The sequence below is a fragment of the Globicephala melas genome, chromosome 9, assembly GCF_963455315.2.
Source record: "Globicephala melas chromosome 9, mGloMel1.2, whole genome shotgun sequence".
Classification (NCBI taxonomy): Eukaryota; Metazoa; Chordata; class Mammalia; order Artiodactyla; family Delphinidae; genus Globicephala; species Globicephala melas.
The window spans coordinates 63,647,516-63,663,609 of record NC_083322.1 but is presented as its reverse complement, the minus strand read 5'-3'; the positions used below and the strand labels follow the sequence as shown (position 1 = coordinate 63,663,609).

Here is a 16,094-nt window from a genome sequence, read left to right as displayed (position 1 = left end):
TAAAATAATATGTCTACACAAATTGTTTAATGAATTTGACTCTTTGTAAACCTTTAAAACAAGTACAATGAAAAATATCTGTTCTTTGAAAACCTTCCTTCACAAACAAAACTCTTTTCATAGTGAAAGGACCACAGTGAGTCTCCATCATCCTTAAAAAAATAACTGAAATTATTCAAATGAATTCTTAATTTAAGAATTATATACACAGTATCAAAAAAAAGCATTCAAAGAAATCCATTTGGCAATGATTCTTCTTTTCAATACCAAGAACTATAAAAGGCTAAATATGTTCAAGGATAAAGTTAATTTTTTTCATAACTACAATAATAGCTACTGAAGGAGAAAAACTACACTTTAACATTACAGTTTCAAAAACCATTTCTTACGCAGTTCAAAATCAAATCAACATGAAAATAAATCTCTCCAGTTTTCTGTTTAAATTTTACACACACCCCCAGTCCTAAAAAAATTTTTAAAAAAAGAACTAATTATAGCACAAGAACAGGACAGAAGAAATGTGGCAAGGAATCTAAAACCGCTACATTAGAGGCAGAAGAATATGGTAGAAGTAACTCATGCTTCAAATCTTAGCTTCATCACAAACGACAGGTCAATCAGTTAGAGCAAATGAAAAAATCTGCAAACAAGATAGCTGTTAAAACAGCCAAATTAAGCTACAAGTTCTCAGTAGGCAGCTTCCAAAGCTCTAGATGTACTGCAGGCAGGAATCATTATCCCAGAGGATTAGTTGATCCTGATTAAACGGAATTCTTTAGTTAGTGAAGAGACAGTTGTATTAGAGTTCTGATCTTTGAAATCATATAGAGAGCAAGAAGAGAAAGATAGCAATTGGAAAGAAACTAACCTGCCCTGTGATTCTGCCTAGTAAGGCCCATATTCCTTGTCCTTCACTTCGAAGTTTTCCATTCAGGTTTTGTAGTTCTTCTAAAGATTCACACAGCTACAATGTAAATAATTCAAATTAGTAAACCATTAAAGTATACAGTAAAATATGTGAAAATGTAAATAATTTATTAATAAATGTCCCAAAATATCTATATTTATAGTCCATATATTTTTAACACATGCAAGTACAATACACTGAAAAATGAGGGTCTCCAATTATCTAAGCAGCACCAACAAAATGTAAGCATTTTGTTTTATGTTACCATTTTTACTAATGATAATGATGCCTACATTTATATATTCTATTATAGTTTACTATATAATTTCAGAAACGTTCTGCTAATTAATCCTATGAGTCTATCAAGACGCACTCCCACCATTTTCCCGATGAGAAAACTAAGGATCACAAGGTTTTTGTGACTTAGCTAAAATCATAAGACTAGCAAGAATCCTTAGGTCTTTTGAATTGAATCCCAGTACTCTTTTCAATACAGTGTGGCTGATTATTGGGAATTTACTTCCTACACATATTTTTATCACTTAAAATATTATTTATCAGTAAGTCAATCCTGGTTTTATATGCTCATGTTACTTATTACCTAAAAGTTAGTCACAACTTGCTTTTATATATTTCTTTTTGACCTTCCTCATCTTTAGAATGAAGGGGTAGAAGGGAAATTTAAATTAGGAGTTTTTTTTTTTTAATCAAAAGTAACAAAACAATTCAAGAAAAAAACAGTAATTTCAAAATAAGTTTTCAAGTTTTCTACAACTCAGAAAGAGAAGTTCCATAGTACAGTGGTTAGGAATAAGGAATGGAGTCAGACTGCTGGGCTTCAAACCCCAACTCTATGACTTGACTACCTATGTGAGCCTGTGCAAATTACTTCCCCTGTTTAGGACTCAGTTTACTCCTCTGAAAATGGGAGCAGTAATCCTAAGCCATATTATAAAGCTGAAATCAGAATTAAATGAGTTAATATAAGTAAAAGTGCTCAAAATTGTGCCTGGCACATAGAAAGTACTCAGTAAGTGTTAATGATGGTAATGAAAATAATGAGGGGTCGGAATTGTAGGCAAGTTGTAAGAACTCCAGAGGAATTTCAAAATAAAACATAAATAAAAACGTTATAAAATCACAAAAGAAATCATCAATAAGATGTAATATATTATGCTGTTTGTTTTATAGCCAACTTACCTTATTATATTCCACATGAAGCTTTTCTTGTTCATTCTCTAATTTATCCTTTATATTCTTTTGTTCAGCCATATTTTCTTGAATTTGAATCATGCGCATATTTCTCTCTATTTAAATTAAATATCCAATTTTACTTTAGTAGAAAATAAAAGCTGATACACAAAATACACAAAGGAAGAAGCTAGCCATAGGGATGATCACATGGATAAATCTACATCATTCAAAACACTTTTAACTCTATTCACAAATTAGCTTAGCATTTTACAGCAACCACAACTTATTAGGAAAATAAACTTGCTTTCACTTGATATATGTAACATTGCTAGTAAATTTCTAAAAATTGACAGCATATCGAAATCTCCATCGGCAAATTGTCATCAATGAAAACGTGCATGAATCAGTGTCTATACTGACCAAAATAATAATTCACAAAATCAGCAGTGAGAGCAGGCTGCTTATGTTTTCTCCTTCCATCCACACTAGAACTAGTATCTGAATTGTCCACTGGGAAGATATCTGTACTGATCCCCATCAGTTCTGCTTTCCGCATAAGTTTACGAATGGCCGAAGCACTGCTAGTGAGTGGTCTGGGCAATTTTTCCCTTGGAACCCAGGCCTGGGGTCTGGTGGATCGAGCTAGTTCTGCTTTGGCACGATATTGCTGAAGCCGGGCATTGATCCTTGCCTATAAAAGAAATGTATACAAATTTTAAAAGATACTAAAATGGAACATACTCCTTATGATTTTTACTTCCACATTTAGAAAAAGTAAAGATAACCAGAATTTCACATATCAAGGCAAATTATATCTATCCACAGTCCTTAAGGTATACTGTATAATTCTTGGGCTATAATAAACCAGGTCTACCACTAGTAACAACTGTCCTAGTCTATGATCAGAATTGTCAAAAACTAATATGATTAAGCTGAAGTTTCTCTTCTCAACCAGCCTTGCACTAGTCTCCACAAATGTACTTAATTTACATAAAAATACATTTTATATGATGGGCAAACTAATCAAATTCTTTGCATAAAAGAACATTAGAACAGACTGAGAAAAGATGTGGTCAACATATTGCACTGATAGAATAATTTCCTCTAAGCCATATTCTTTAATGTACTGGAAGCATGCTTTATAAATGACTGCTTTGTTGACTAGGTGACGAGTAATATATTCAACCACAAACTATACTCACCATTTATCTTAATGACAATCCACTTCCTAGGTAACTAACCAAATTTCACAATTATACTTCACGTGTCATTGGCAAACACACATGAGATCTGAAATTTATAACCTTGGTTTGTTTTTTTTTTTTTTTTTTTTTTTTTTTTGGCCATGCTGTGTGGCTTGTGGGATCTTAGTTCCCTGACCAGGGATCAAACCCAGTCCCTCAGCAGTGAGAGTGTGGACTCCTAACCACTGGACTGCCAGGGAATTCCCTGAAATCTATAACCTTGAAAGAAAAAAACATGAGTTTTGGCATGAATCCCATCCATACCTGTGCTTCTGGTGATAGTTGCTTCTCTCTCTCTTGTAAAGACATTTTACAATAGGATTGTAGAGCCAAGTAGTTTTTTCTCTTCCACTTTCTGTCTAACCTATCTGCATGTTGCTTACAATAAGCAAAAAATGGATCTGCTATATCCTATATCAAAAAACAGGGGGGAAAAAGTAAACATTTTTACTTCAAAGGGTCATTAAAAAAACGGTAATAGATAATATTTCCTTTTTGAAGAATAGCCCACAGTGTTGGTTATTCCTAAAATAAATTACAAAAGTAATTTTTATACATAATGATAAAAATTTCTGCTTTAGAAACTTAATCCTATATATCAAGTTCAAATTAGCAATTTTTTTTTAAAGGGCTTTGTGGATTTAAAAATACTGAAATCAAATCTTAGGTATTACCATTTAGATATATTTGTTACCTAAAAAAATAATCATGGTTTAAAACAAATAAGATTTCAATAATCTTAGGTAGAAATCATCATTAAATATTAAAGTTATGCATACATAAATATTATAAAACAACAGTATATCTAGAAAATACAGGACTAGCCAACACAGATAAGTAGGGTACTCCTAATTGACTAGAAATGCACAGGCAGATTCCACCTGGGACAAAAATGGATTAAGAAGGCCAGGCCTGGGGCTTCCCTGGTGGCACAGTGGTTGAGAGTCCACCTGCCGATGCAGAGGACACGGGTTTGTGCCCCAGTCCGGGAAGATCCCACATGCCGCGGAGCGGCTGGGCCCGTGAGCCATGGCCGCTAAGCCTGCACGTCCGGAGCCTGTGCTCCGCAACAGGAGAGGCCACAACAGTGAGAGGCCAGCGTACCGCAAAAAAAGAAGGCCAGGCCTTGTCAATAAAACACTTTAGATATTCCCTTTAACTCTTCATGAAACCCTAAAATCTCAGATGGAAACACAGCTCTCTCACAGTCATATTTCATGATACTACCTTAATAGGTACATTTTTTATTCATAAATAGTAGGGTATCAAAAATAGAAGAAATCTACTATCAAAAATAGAAATAAATTGTAAATATGTAGCCAAAAAAAGTAATGTGCAATGTGATTGCCAGCAAAGTAACAGGCAGTTCATTCTTTAGGTCTATCCCAAAGAGAATAATAAAGATAAGCTATCCATATAGGTTTTTATCTAAGTTATGTTAAAGGGTCTCTTAGTAAGGTAGGGTTTTACAGCCCAAAGAGAAATGATGACACTAAGAAAAGAAGAAACAAATGAGAAAGTACAAAAAGAGAAATCATCGTAATAATAAAACTAAAGTGTCCTTGACATTAAAAAAAAAAAGCATATGATGCAGTTCTGTAGTGTGATTTCCAAAGATGTCACAATATGGCACTGTGAACACTGTGATCACAGAATTTGGAAATATAAAAACCTGGAGATAAACCCTGGCTCCACCATTTACTGATTTTTGTGGCTTCAAACAAGTTGCGAAACATCTCTGGGTCTCTGTTAACTCATTAGTAAAACAGATTTAATAATAACTACTTCATATAGGTACACAATACAAAAACATGGGCAGGAGATTGCATTAAAACGCGTGCGCGCGCGCGCACACACACACACACACACACACACACACACACAGTTGCTTTCTCACAACATACTCTACATCCTGGTCACAGAATAGGCTAATGGAAATAAAGAACACACTGAAGCGTAGTCAAAATGATCTGGAGAACTATTCTACTGTTTTAACGTAGTAGGTATGGTTGAAATTGACTTATCAGAGATAGGATTCATGCTTGTATAGATGAGTTAAGCATTAGGACCTAGACTCTGACTCGCTAAAAAGACCAGTCATCTCTGGTCAAAAAGGTATCTGAAGGGGACTAGGTAGCCCAAGTAATTTTTTGTTTGTTTTCATTATTTGGGATTGGGGGACAATAAACCCTAAGTCTAAGGCTAGAATGACCAAGGGATTAACCTTGTTTAGACGGTGGAACAGATATACCAAGCAAATATTAACTGTGACAGAAACCACTGTCTTCTGATATCTATCCTCTCCTTCTTCTCCTTAGTACTAGAATCTTCTGAGTTTCTACTGGGTACTTGACGACCTTGCTAGAAAACCTCTGCTCCAGACTCTCAGCATCTGGATATGGGCATGTGATAAGTTCCAGCCAATGAGGTTTGTGAAATTTCCTAACCATACCTTTGAAAGGAAACTGCCTACTCTTAACCTTTTCTTCCTTCCTTCCAATGGGGTGGAACCCAGTCAAGGTGTGATAAACCATCTCTGACCATGTAAGAAAGTGCGACAGACTAAGGGAAGATGAAGCAATAAGTAAGAAGGCACCTGGTCCCTGGAACCAAACTCCCCCAATATCAAATCAGTCTGGAATGTAGAAAGAATTCAACTTCTTCTTTGTTTAAGTCACTGGCTATTTGCTTTTGTTAAACCATTCAAAATAGTGTCCTAATTAAGGCATTGGTTGACTTGGAATATCCCTTTAACTTGCCTAGAGAAACTTTCAAGATCCTACTCCCCAATGGAAAATAGAAAGGGAAAAACATTTTTCTGAATATCTACCATGTACCAGGCACAGGTGCCTTTTTTCATACTATCTCATTTATCCTTTAACACTACCACATGAGGTGGGTTCTATTATTTTAATATCAATTTTACGGATAGAAAACTGAAAACAAGAGAGGTTAAGTTGCTGACCCAAGATCCACTGCTAGCAAGTTAAGATCTTTTTCAACCACTATCTGTCATCAGATTTACTTATGGATGTTTCCAAACAGAAATGACAAAAGCCCAACTCTGGAGACTGTGATTCAGTAGGTCTAAGGCAAAGAGTTTTAAACATGAATGCCTTGAGAAAAAGTACCAGTAAACGTAAATGTGCAAAGGGGCCTAAAAGACGCTGAAAGATTATAAGACAAAAGTAATGATGGGGGTGGGGGGGAGGGGGGATGCAGGGTAAATGGTGGGGACTATGAGCAATGTGACAAAGTGGAATGCCCCTCAACTCAAGGTTGTCTTTTTTTTTTTTTTTTGCTGTACGTGGGCCTCTCACTGTTGTGGCCTCTCTGGTTGCAGAGCACAGGCTCCGGACGCGCAGGCTCAGCGGCCATGGCTCACAGGCCCAGTCGCTCCGCGTCATGTGGGATCCTCCCAGACCGGGGCACGAATCCACGTCCCCTGCATCAGCAAGTGGACTCTCAACCACCGCGCCACCAGGGAAGCCCTCTGAGCATCATCTTTTATCTTTCCTGATCACTCTCTCTAAGACTCAAACAAGTTTTTAACACCTTTCAGGTCTCCAATGTACGGACCTTCTGTCTTCTGACTGTCCGAGAGCCCATGCACATGATTGCCCTCTTTACCTGATTATTTCATGGTCCATCAATTAATTACTCCTTTGCATGGCGCATCGGTTCGCTTGTTCCTCTCTTCCTCAACTAGCTTCACTTGACAAAACCTAAGGCACCAACTCTTCCCCTATTTTGTACCTGTCCCTGAGCAGCTGAACACATTCTCAAATTAATTTGTATTCCATTTTTGTAGATAATTATTGAATAGCTTTATCTCTCTGTCAAACCTTCAATATCTCCCCCCTATTCCTAACTTGCAGACGATGACCTTATTTATTTCACTGGAGAGGGTTTCAAAGAGAGGAGAAAAGCAACAAAACAAAAACTTCCACAACCTCCAATCACCATATACCTCAACCTATCTGCATGTCTACACATATCCTCTGACTAATCTCCTGTTACTATGGATAAGCTGCCCAATGTTCCTCTCTAAGGTTAACCTTCAGTTGCGATAATATCCCACCCCGTCTTCCCTACAGCAATTCTATCTCTCTTACACATTTTTTTCTCTCCACTGGCATGCTAAACATACTGTAATATCCTTTAAAAATACTTAAAAGACCTTCCTTGGGCTCCCACATGTTGTTCCACTTCTAAGCTCCTCTTAAAAGGAAAAATCTAAAGACCTGTCCATATTAGCTATCTTCAATTCTATTCCATTCCTAAGTTTTCATTGACTACTCCCAACCACTCCAATAGCTCCTGTCAAGTGAAAAATGACCCTCATTTTGCCAATTCCAATGGTCATTTCTCAATCTTAATCTTACTCCTTTGACACAATTTGCTCACTCCCGCTTTGAAACACTTCTTTGAAATACCTCTCTTAGTTCTTTTCTTTACCTCACTGATCACTCCTCCTCAGTCTCCTTGGTAGATTCCTTATTTTCCCAAATTTGAATGCTGTTGAATGCTGAGGTAGACCTATGACTGTCATCAGACCTCTTCCCATCTCCTTCTACTCTTATAACCTAGATAATTTCATCTAGTCATCTCACCATAAATACTATCTATACCCTGACAGCTCCCAAATTTATATCTGTAGCCTTGACTGCTTCCCTAAACTTCAGACTCTGATAGCCAACAACCTACCTGATCTCTCCACTTACATGTCTAATAGGCATTTTGAACTCAACATGTCCAAAACCGTCCTCAGTTGCCTTTTCTCCTGCAACAGATCTGCTCTTCCTTCAGTCTTCTCCACCTCAGTAAACCACAACTCCATTCTGCTAGAAGCTCAGGCCAGAAAGAAGTCACCCTTTTTACCCTCTCTTTCTGTTACATTCCACAATCCTTCAGCAAATACCTATAAAATTTCTCATTTCTCATTACCTCCATCCTAAAACCTGTTACAATAAAAGTTCTAACTGGTCTCCCTGCTTTCACCCTTGCCTCCCTACTGCCTGTACTCAATACAGTTATCAGGGCAGTCCTTTTAAACATCAGTTGGTTCATATGTACTCTATGCAACTCTTATGGCCTTCCACCCCACTCAGAGTGCAAATCCAAAGTCATTCCTATATCTTTCCAGGCCCTACATGAAGTAGCTCCCTGCTACCTCTATGACCTCCTCCTCTCCTCTTACCAAACCCTAGCCCCTAACTCTGTACCAGCCATACCAGTCTTCTTCTTGGTCCTCAAACCAAGCATGTTCCTACCTCAGAGCCTCTGTATTTCTGTTCCCCCTGCCTGTAATGCTCTCCTCTCAAATAAACATATGCTCCCTGCAATTTTCCTTACATATTTCCATAAAATGTCACCTTATTAGAGAGTCCTTCTCTGATCTCCCCATATAAAGCAGCATTGCCCTACCTCCCTTACTCCCTAAATACTTTATCCTGCTTTATATTTCTCCACAATACTTATCACAATATTTTTGTTGCTAACTTTTTCACTCTCTGTCAGAGTAGAGCCCACCTGCCACTAAAATGTAAGCTACCTTAAGAGCACAGTTTGTTTTGTTCACTGTTACCTCTACAGGGTCTATAGCAGCAGTCCCCAACCTTTTGGCACCAGGGTCCGGTTTCATGGAAGACAATTTTTCCACAGACCGGGGGTGGGGTGGGGTGGAGTGGGGTAAGGGGTGTGATGGCTCAGGCGGTAATACAAGCGATGGGGAGCAGCAGATGAAGCTTCACTTGCTCACTGCTCACCTCCTGCTGTGCGGCCCGGGTCCTAACAGGCCACAGACGAGTACTGGTCTACGGTCTGGGGGTTGGGGACCCCTGGTCCATAGCAATGCCTAATACACAGTAGGTCAATATATCTGTTGAATAAATATACTGAATGAATGACAGTAAAAACATTAATTTGTAATCCTTAGATAGTTCAAAGGTAAGAGACAGATAGGTCAGGAAGGTCCAGCTGAAGTTTCTGATTCTTCCAGGGAACCTTCTTTCTGTACTTACACCACTTCCTGTCCACACTAGGCACCTGTGACATCTTTTACTGCCATCTTGAAAGACTGTTGAACATTTTATTGTGTTTACTATCTATCCCCACCTAGGTTGATACTGTAACTTAAAGCTATTTTTATGCTCCCTGACAAACAAAAAGAGTATCCCTCAAAGCTCTGTGTAAGATTATAGAACTAACTTGGGGCTGTGATGATAAAAGATAAAGCCAGTACTATTCAGTCTATGGAATTATTTTTTCAATGTAGAATGTTGTTTTCTTTCCTTGACTAACAGATGCTAAAGCCATACTAATGTTTGGAGTTTAGACAGGTGATCTCTTTTGACATAAAATGTACCATAAATCAAAAATAACAATAATCTTGACTAAACAATGTTCTGATTTATTAAACTGAATTCCCTTAAAAAACACAAAGTAACTGAGCCAGTATTAACTTGACCCCCCCTCTGACTGGGGTAAAAAGCCCCATGAGAAAAATAAAAGGCTTGGAAAGGAAGGACTACTGAGAAGCCAATTCCACTGTGATGAGGGAGCTTGGAAGGAGAGGGTATGACACTATTAAAAGGCAAAGACCAGGAAACAGATCAGACCCAGAAAAAAGAAGGCCCAGAATATTAGAATTCTACTCTGAAACAAAGAAGGGAAAAACGGGAAAGGTGACCTTTTTACTTGTTTTTTGTTTTAATTCACAACACCTGATTCTTCTTTTCCTTCTTTTAATAGCTCATATAAAGACTTCTTCATTTGGTCTAGGTATGAGCTACAGTGAATGGAAATAAACTGCCAACTTCTTAGGCTAGTGGTAGCAAACTGTTAGTTGCTGACCCCCCCACCCCAGTCATCCCCTTCCAACATATTCCTTTTTTGTAAAATCCATTTTCTTTGACAGAAACTAAAAATGTCAGGTTTCACCTTCCCAACTTATCTCATTACTAACAATGGCCATAATGACTGTTTCAATACATGACATGATGGGAAAATCTAGTGGTGTGAATGTATGAGAAAATTTTTCATTCCTAATAATAACAGAACCCTTTCCCTTCTCTTTGGCTTTGAATTCTATAATGAAAGAACACAGTGCTAAGAGCTATTTCAGCAATATTGAGACCATGAGACAACAAGGTTAGGAACTAAAAAGAAAAATATGTTGATGCCGGTGGGAGAGAAGGATAAAATAAGACTTCATCATTTAGCTGCTCAAACAGCCCCAGAACTACTTATGTTTATGCCTCCTATCGTATGAGATAGTTAATAACTACTTATGCTACTGCAGTTAAGTATTCTATTACTTGCTGCCAAAAGCCTAGGTAAGATACAACATCAAGAAGATGAACCACCACAGCATTTATCTTAAAGGCCACATGCACATTGGTAGTAGACTCCAAATGTGACTCTGAAACTTCCAGAAAATTAAAGAAGTTATTAATACAGTTACATAATTCACAATATCACAAACCAATTAGTAAGCAAACACACTGCTATACATACTATCGAGAACTGAGAGAAAGAATACTGTGCTGAGAAATAGGCCCATCAACATTCCCAGTTAATACAAAAGAAAAAAATCAGTAAGGCTTTCAACAACAACAAAAATGTAAAAAGCAAACATCAGCAAAAGGAATAATAGTATGAATCAAAATAATTTTGTCCAGGTATGTAAGCATCTAATAATATGTCTTACATAGAATGTTTAGAGGAGTGGATATTCTGTATATATTCCAAATAAATCATATTTCTTACAGTCAAACTTCAAATAAACGTTAAATAAGATTCTTAGAGAAGTACCAAAGTGAAAGTGATCTATTTGCTAACACACGCTTTAACAGGTAACTGAGCTGGGGTAGCAGTGAACATCAACTTAAGCAAACCAAAGAGATAAAGAGACACGTTTATGAATAAAGTTATTCCAATACCACAAGAAAATGTGCCAAGGAAATATTCTCAGTCCATGCCCGTAGATAAATAGGAAATCAAAACAAGGAAAAATGGGAAATCAAATATGCAAGGCACTATACTTAAAATGATGGTTTGAAAACTAATTTTACCCTAGAATTCTTTTTTAAATAAAATCTTAAAAATAAAAAAAGTCCTTAAATGCTAAACAGCTGACCAAATAAAAGCTGAATGACAAAAGAGAGCTTGTCCCTCAACTTGTATTTTAAGCACTGAGGATACAGTGAAAAATAAAAAAGAACAAAACATCCTTGTCCTCATGAATCTATATCCTAATGAAAGTGACAGACAATAAACAAGATAAATAAGAATCATATATATTATCACACACCATGATCAAGTGGGACTCATTCCAAAGATGCAAGGATTTTTCAATATCTGCAAATCAATCAATGTGACACACCACATTAACAAATTGAAAAATAAAAACCATATGATCGTGACTTCCCTGGTGGCGCAGTGGTTAAGAATCCGCCTGCCAATGCAGGGGACACAGGTTCAAGCCCCAGTCTGGGAAGATCCCACATGACACGAAGCAACTAAGTCCGTGCGCCACAACTACTGAGCCTGTGCTCTAGAGCCCGCAAGCCACAACTGCTGAGCCTGCGTGCTACAACTACTGAAGCCCACGCACTTAGAGCCTGTGCTCCGCAACAAGAGAAGCCACCGCAATGAGAAGGCTGTGCACCGCAACCAAGGAAGAGCAGACCCCGCTCGCTGTCAACTAGAGAAAGCCCAGGCACAGCAACAAAGACCCAACACAGCCAAAAATAAATAACAAATAAAATAAATTTATTTTTAAAAACCCATATGATCATCTAAATAGATGCAGAAAAGGCTTTTGACAAAATTCAACGTCTATTTATGATAAAAACTCCTCAGAAAGTGGGCATAGAAGGAACGTACCTCAACATAATAAAGGCCATATATGACAAATCCACAGCTAACATCATACTCAATGGTGAAAAGCTGAAAGCATTTCCTCTGAGATCAGGAACAAGATAAGATGTCCACTCTCAGCACTTTTATTCAACATGGTTTTGGAAGTCCTAGCCACAGCAATCACAGAAGAAAAAGAAATAAACGGAATCCAAATTGGAAAAGAAGAAGTAAAACTGTCACTGTTTGCAGATGACATGATGTTATACATAGAAAATCCAAAAGATACTACCAGAAAACTACTAGAGCTATATTAGATACTCGCTAGGTATTTTTAAAAGGGAAGAATAAAGCAGGAAAGGGGAATAGAAAGTGTAATGGGAGGCAGAGGGTTTTAACTTTAGACCAGCGAGTAGTAGACATGGAATGAGGACCCCAAAAAAGTGAGGGAATGAGACATGTGAGGGAAGAGCAGCCCATGCAGAGAAACAAGTACAGAGGCCCAGAGTAGGAGCTCACCTGGCCATTCATTAAAGGAGCAGCAAGTAGACCAATGAGGCTGAATAAGGGGAAATGATGAAGTCAGAGAGGTAATGTGAAGATCACACAGAATCTTATAAATCAGCAGAGAAACTGGCCTCTAGTCTGAATCAGACAGAAGGCCACTAAAGGGTTTTGAGCAAAGGAGTGACCAGATCTGACTTAGATTTTAATGGGATAATACTAGCTGCTACTGAAAATGTCCTCTATTCTCTGGAAAAGGATTGGCAAACTATGACCTGAAAGCAAAATCTGGTGCTGCCTGTTTTTGGAAATACAGTTTTATTTGAACACAGCCATGTTCATTTGTTTATGTATTGTCTATGGCTGTTTTCATAATCAATGGCAAAGTTAAATAGTTATACACAAGCCATAGGCCCACAAAGCCTAACATATTTACATCTGGCTCTTTGTAGTAAAAAATTACCACCCTCTGCTCTAGCAAGGCAAGGGTAGAAAGAGTTAGGAGGTTGTTGTATTAATCCAGGTGACAAAAGATGACAGACTAGGATAGCAGCAATGAATGTGGTAAGAAGAATTTGGACATATACTAGATATACTTTGAAGACAGGATATGCTAATGGATTAGACGTGGAGTGAGAGAGAAAGTGATCTGAGTAACTCTCATAGAGTTCATCCAGAATAATTTTTAAAATAATGCCTAACACAGCCACATAAAGGTATCACTGAAGATCTGATATAAAATGTCTAACTTTAAGTAACATAACTTCTTGATGAATTCATTTAAAAAGTTTTTGATCCACCACGAGCCATTCCTACCCATCCTGGTTCTTCTAGCAATATTAAGGCATCAGTTCAACAGCTAAAGATCTAATTTGAGCCTTTGAAATTTAATCCATGAATGATTTCAATGCATTATCAAAGGCTGTGGGAAAAAAATCGATAAATTATCTTACATGTTTCAAAGAGAATTTTCTACATGGTAACAAATTATAACAATGTTCACAGTACCAAAATCATACTTTATCATACTACCATACTACCATATGGTTTAAATGAAATATAAGTAACCTTAAGTCAACTATATGATGTGAACCATAATAATATAAGTTTCAGTCATAACTGAGTCTGTGCTATAGTTCAGTCTTTTTTTGTTTTTTGGGTTTTTTTTTTTTTTTTGCGCTACACGGGCCTCTCACTGTTGTGGCCTCTCCCCGTTGCGGAGCACAGGCTCTGGACGCGCAGGCTCAGCGGCCATGGCTCCCAGGCCCAGCTGCTCCACGGCATGTGGGATCCTCCTGGACTGGGGCACGAACCCGTGTCCCCTGCATCGGCAGGCAGACTCAACCACTGCGCCACCAGGGAAGCCCTACAGTTCAGTTTTAATAATAACATGTTGTAACATAACATGGTTAAATATTCTAAATAATCTAGAATTTTCACAAAGTGGATCAAAAAGAATAGAAACTTCAAATGCATTCTCACCAGTAAGATAAAGTACTATGTCAGAAGGCTATAAAAAAACATGAAAATATGCTAAGGTGTATGATGTCATTGGATGAAACTGAGGTACTTATTCTCTTTTTCAACCTTTCTTTTACTGCCTATATAAAACAGCCATTAAGAAGTAAGAAATCCAGGCTTCTCCAGCTGTTCACTGAGATTTATCTGATCTTGAGTCTTACTTGTATTGTCTCTCTGCACTTTTGCTCACCATCTTGAGTTACAGCCATCACTAATCCACACAACCCTATTTTATAATTGTACCTCTATGTCTACCAAACAGCTGTGAAAATGCTCAGTGTTCATTTAGTACCCTTCTTCAATTAAAGTACAACTCATCAGAATCAGAGACTGACACAAAAACAGATTTATGTACCCAAAATATAATTTCAATAGGATCCCTATATTGATAAAATATATCCTTCAAAATTTGCTTAACAAATTTTCTTCATCAGATTATCTTTTTTACTTGTTTCCTGTCTATGAAATAAATGGAATAAGATGAAAGTCCAACATAAAAAACATATTTTTACATGACACTGAAAATTTACCCAATAAAAGGTGGAACATAACATATATACATAACAATATATCCCAAATATATAGTAAGAACTACAGAATACTCAATTACCTGCCTATATAAAGTGCTTAAAGAATCAATAAAACTTGCTCTCAGGACTCCTTACAGTATTAAAATGTTCTGAAGACCCCAAAGAGCTTATGTGAGTTATATTTATAGATAGCATATTAGAAGTTAAAATTGAGTAATTTTTAAAATAACAATAAAGCCATTACATGTTAACAAAAATAACATTTTTATGAAAAATACTATAATTTACACACAAAAAAAATTTAGTGAGAAGAGTGGCACTGTTTTACATTTTTACAAACCTCTTTAATATCTCGATAGTGGACATTAAAGAAGATAGCTATATAATCTCTAGAAATCTCCACTATTACATGTGAGAATATTAGGAGCAAAAAAAAGTATATACTATTTTAATACTGTTATGAAGACAGTTTTGACCTCAAAGACCTTGAAAGAATATTAAAGAGTCCCGAATACATACTATGAAAACAACTGACTGCTTAATGTAAATTTCTGGTAGGAAAATTTTAGAATTAAAAATAATTGTAAAGAAATAGAAATGCAAATACTGAAGACTGAAGACAGGGTAATGATTTTATTTAAAGAGTAACAGAGCAAGGTTATTACTCAAATATAATTTCAGATTCTCATATAAAATATGCTGACATTATAATGCTTTAAATCACCTTGAATTACGTTTCATTTTATCTGTCAGATTTCACTATAAAATTTTTAACATGTTTTCTAAATGTCTGGCTAGGTTTAAGACTGAAGAAACTCACATATACTGTTTACTCTTAAAGTTTTAGATCTGTGATCTAGACAAAGATTTTAAGAATAAACTCGTAAATTTATTTTATGATGCATACCTGTTTGTAGGATATAATGAAGTCACGAGAAGTCTCATGAACATATTCACCAACTATGGATTTAAATCAACCTACCTCCTCTGCTGCTGCCTCTGAAAGCAGACCTTCCTTCTGAGCGCAGGTCACATGGAAATAGGCTCTGCACATCCCTGCATCACAGCTAATGCAAACTCCAGTTCTAGCAAAACGAGGATCTTCACAGAAGCTACACTCCTACAATGGAATAACAGGAAAAGTCTCAGAGCAAAAATATTTCCAGAACAGAAACTGCATTCTCATACAAAGCATCTACAAAATACAAATAGTGAACCAACAGTATATCAATACAAACAATAACTATAGGCAAGTATTTATATGAAAAAAGTAATTCTCTATATAGTTCTAAAAAACAAAATTCCACTGATATGGTAATGAGGATAATAATA

General features: G+C 36.7%; 1 protein-coding gene across 12 annotated transcripts in view; it reads right to left on the bottom strand.

Moving 5' to 3' along the window:
* The window catches only part of PHF14 (PHD finger protein 14), a 199,902-nt gene that overhangs the window by 146,104 nt on the left and 37,704 nt on the right, over positions 1-16,094 (bottom strand). For all 12 annotated transcript variants that reach the window (XR_009565104.2, XR_009565103.2, XM_060304665.2 and 9 more), the window contains exons 7-11: positions 15,745-15,882; positions 3,610-3,756; positions 2,522-2,792; positions 2,108-2,214; positions 869-964 (exon numbers count right to left, since the gene is read on the bottom strand). Coding sequence is in view for 10 of the 12 variants with exons in the window: in XM_060304665.2 (XP_060160648.1) it covers positions 869-964; positions 2,108-2,214; positions 2,522-2,792; positions 3,610-3,756; positions 15,745-15,882 (759 nt within the window). In the remaining 2 variants the exon portion in view is untranslated. The remainder of the gene's footprint in view (positions 1-868; positions 965-2,107; positions 2,215-2,521; positions 2,793-3,609; positions 3,757-15,744; positions 15,883-16,094) is intronic.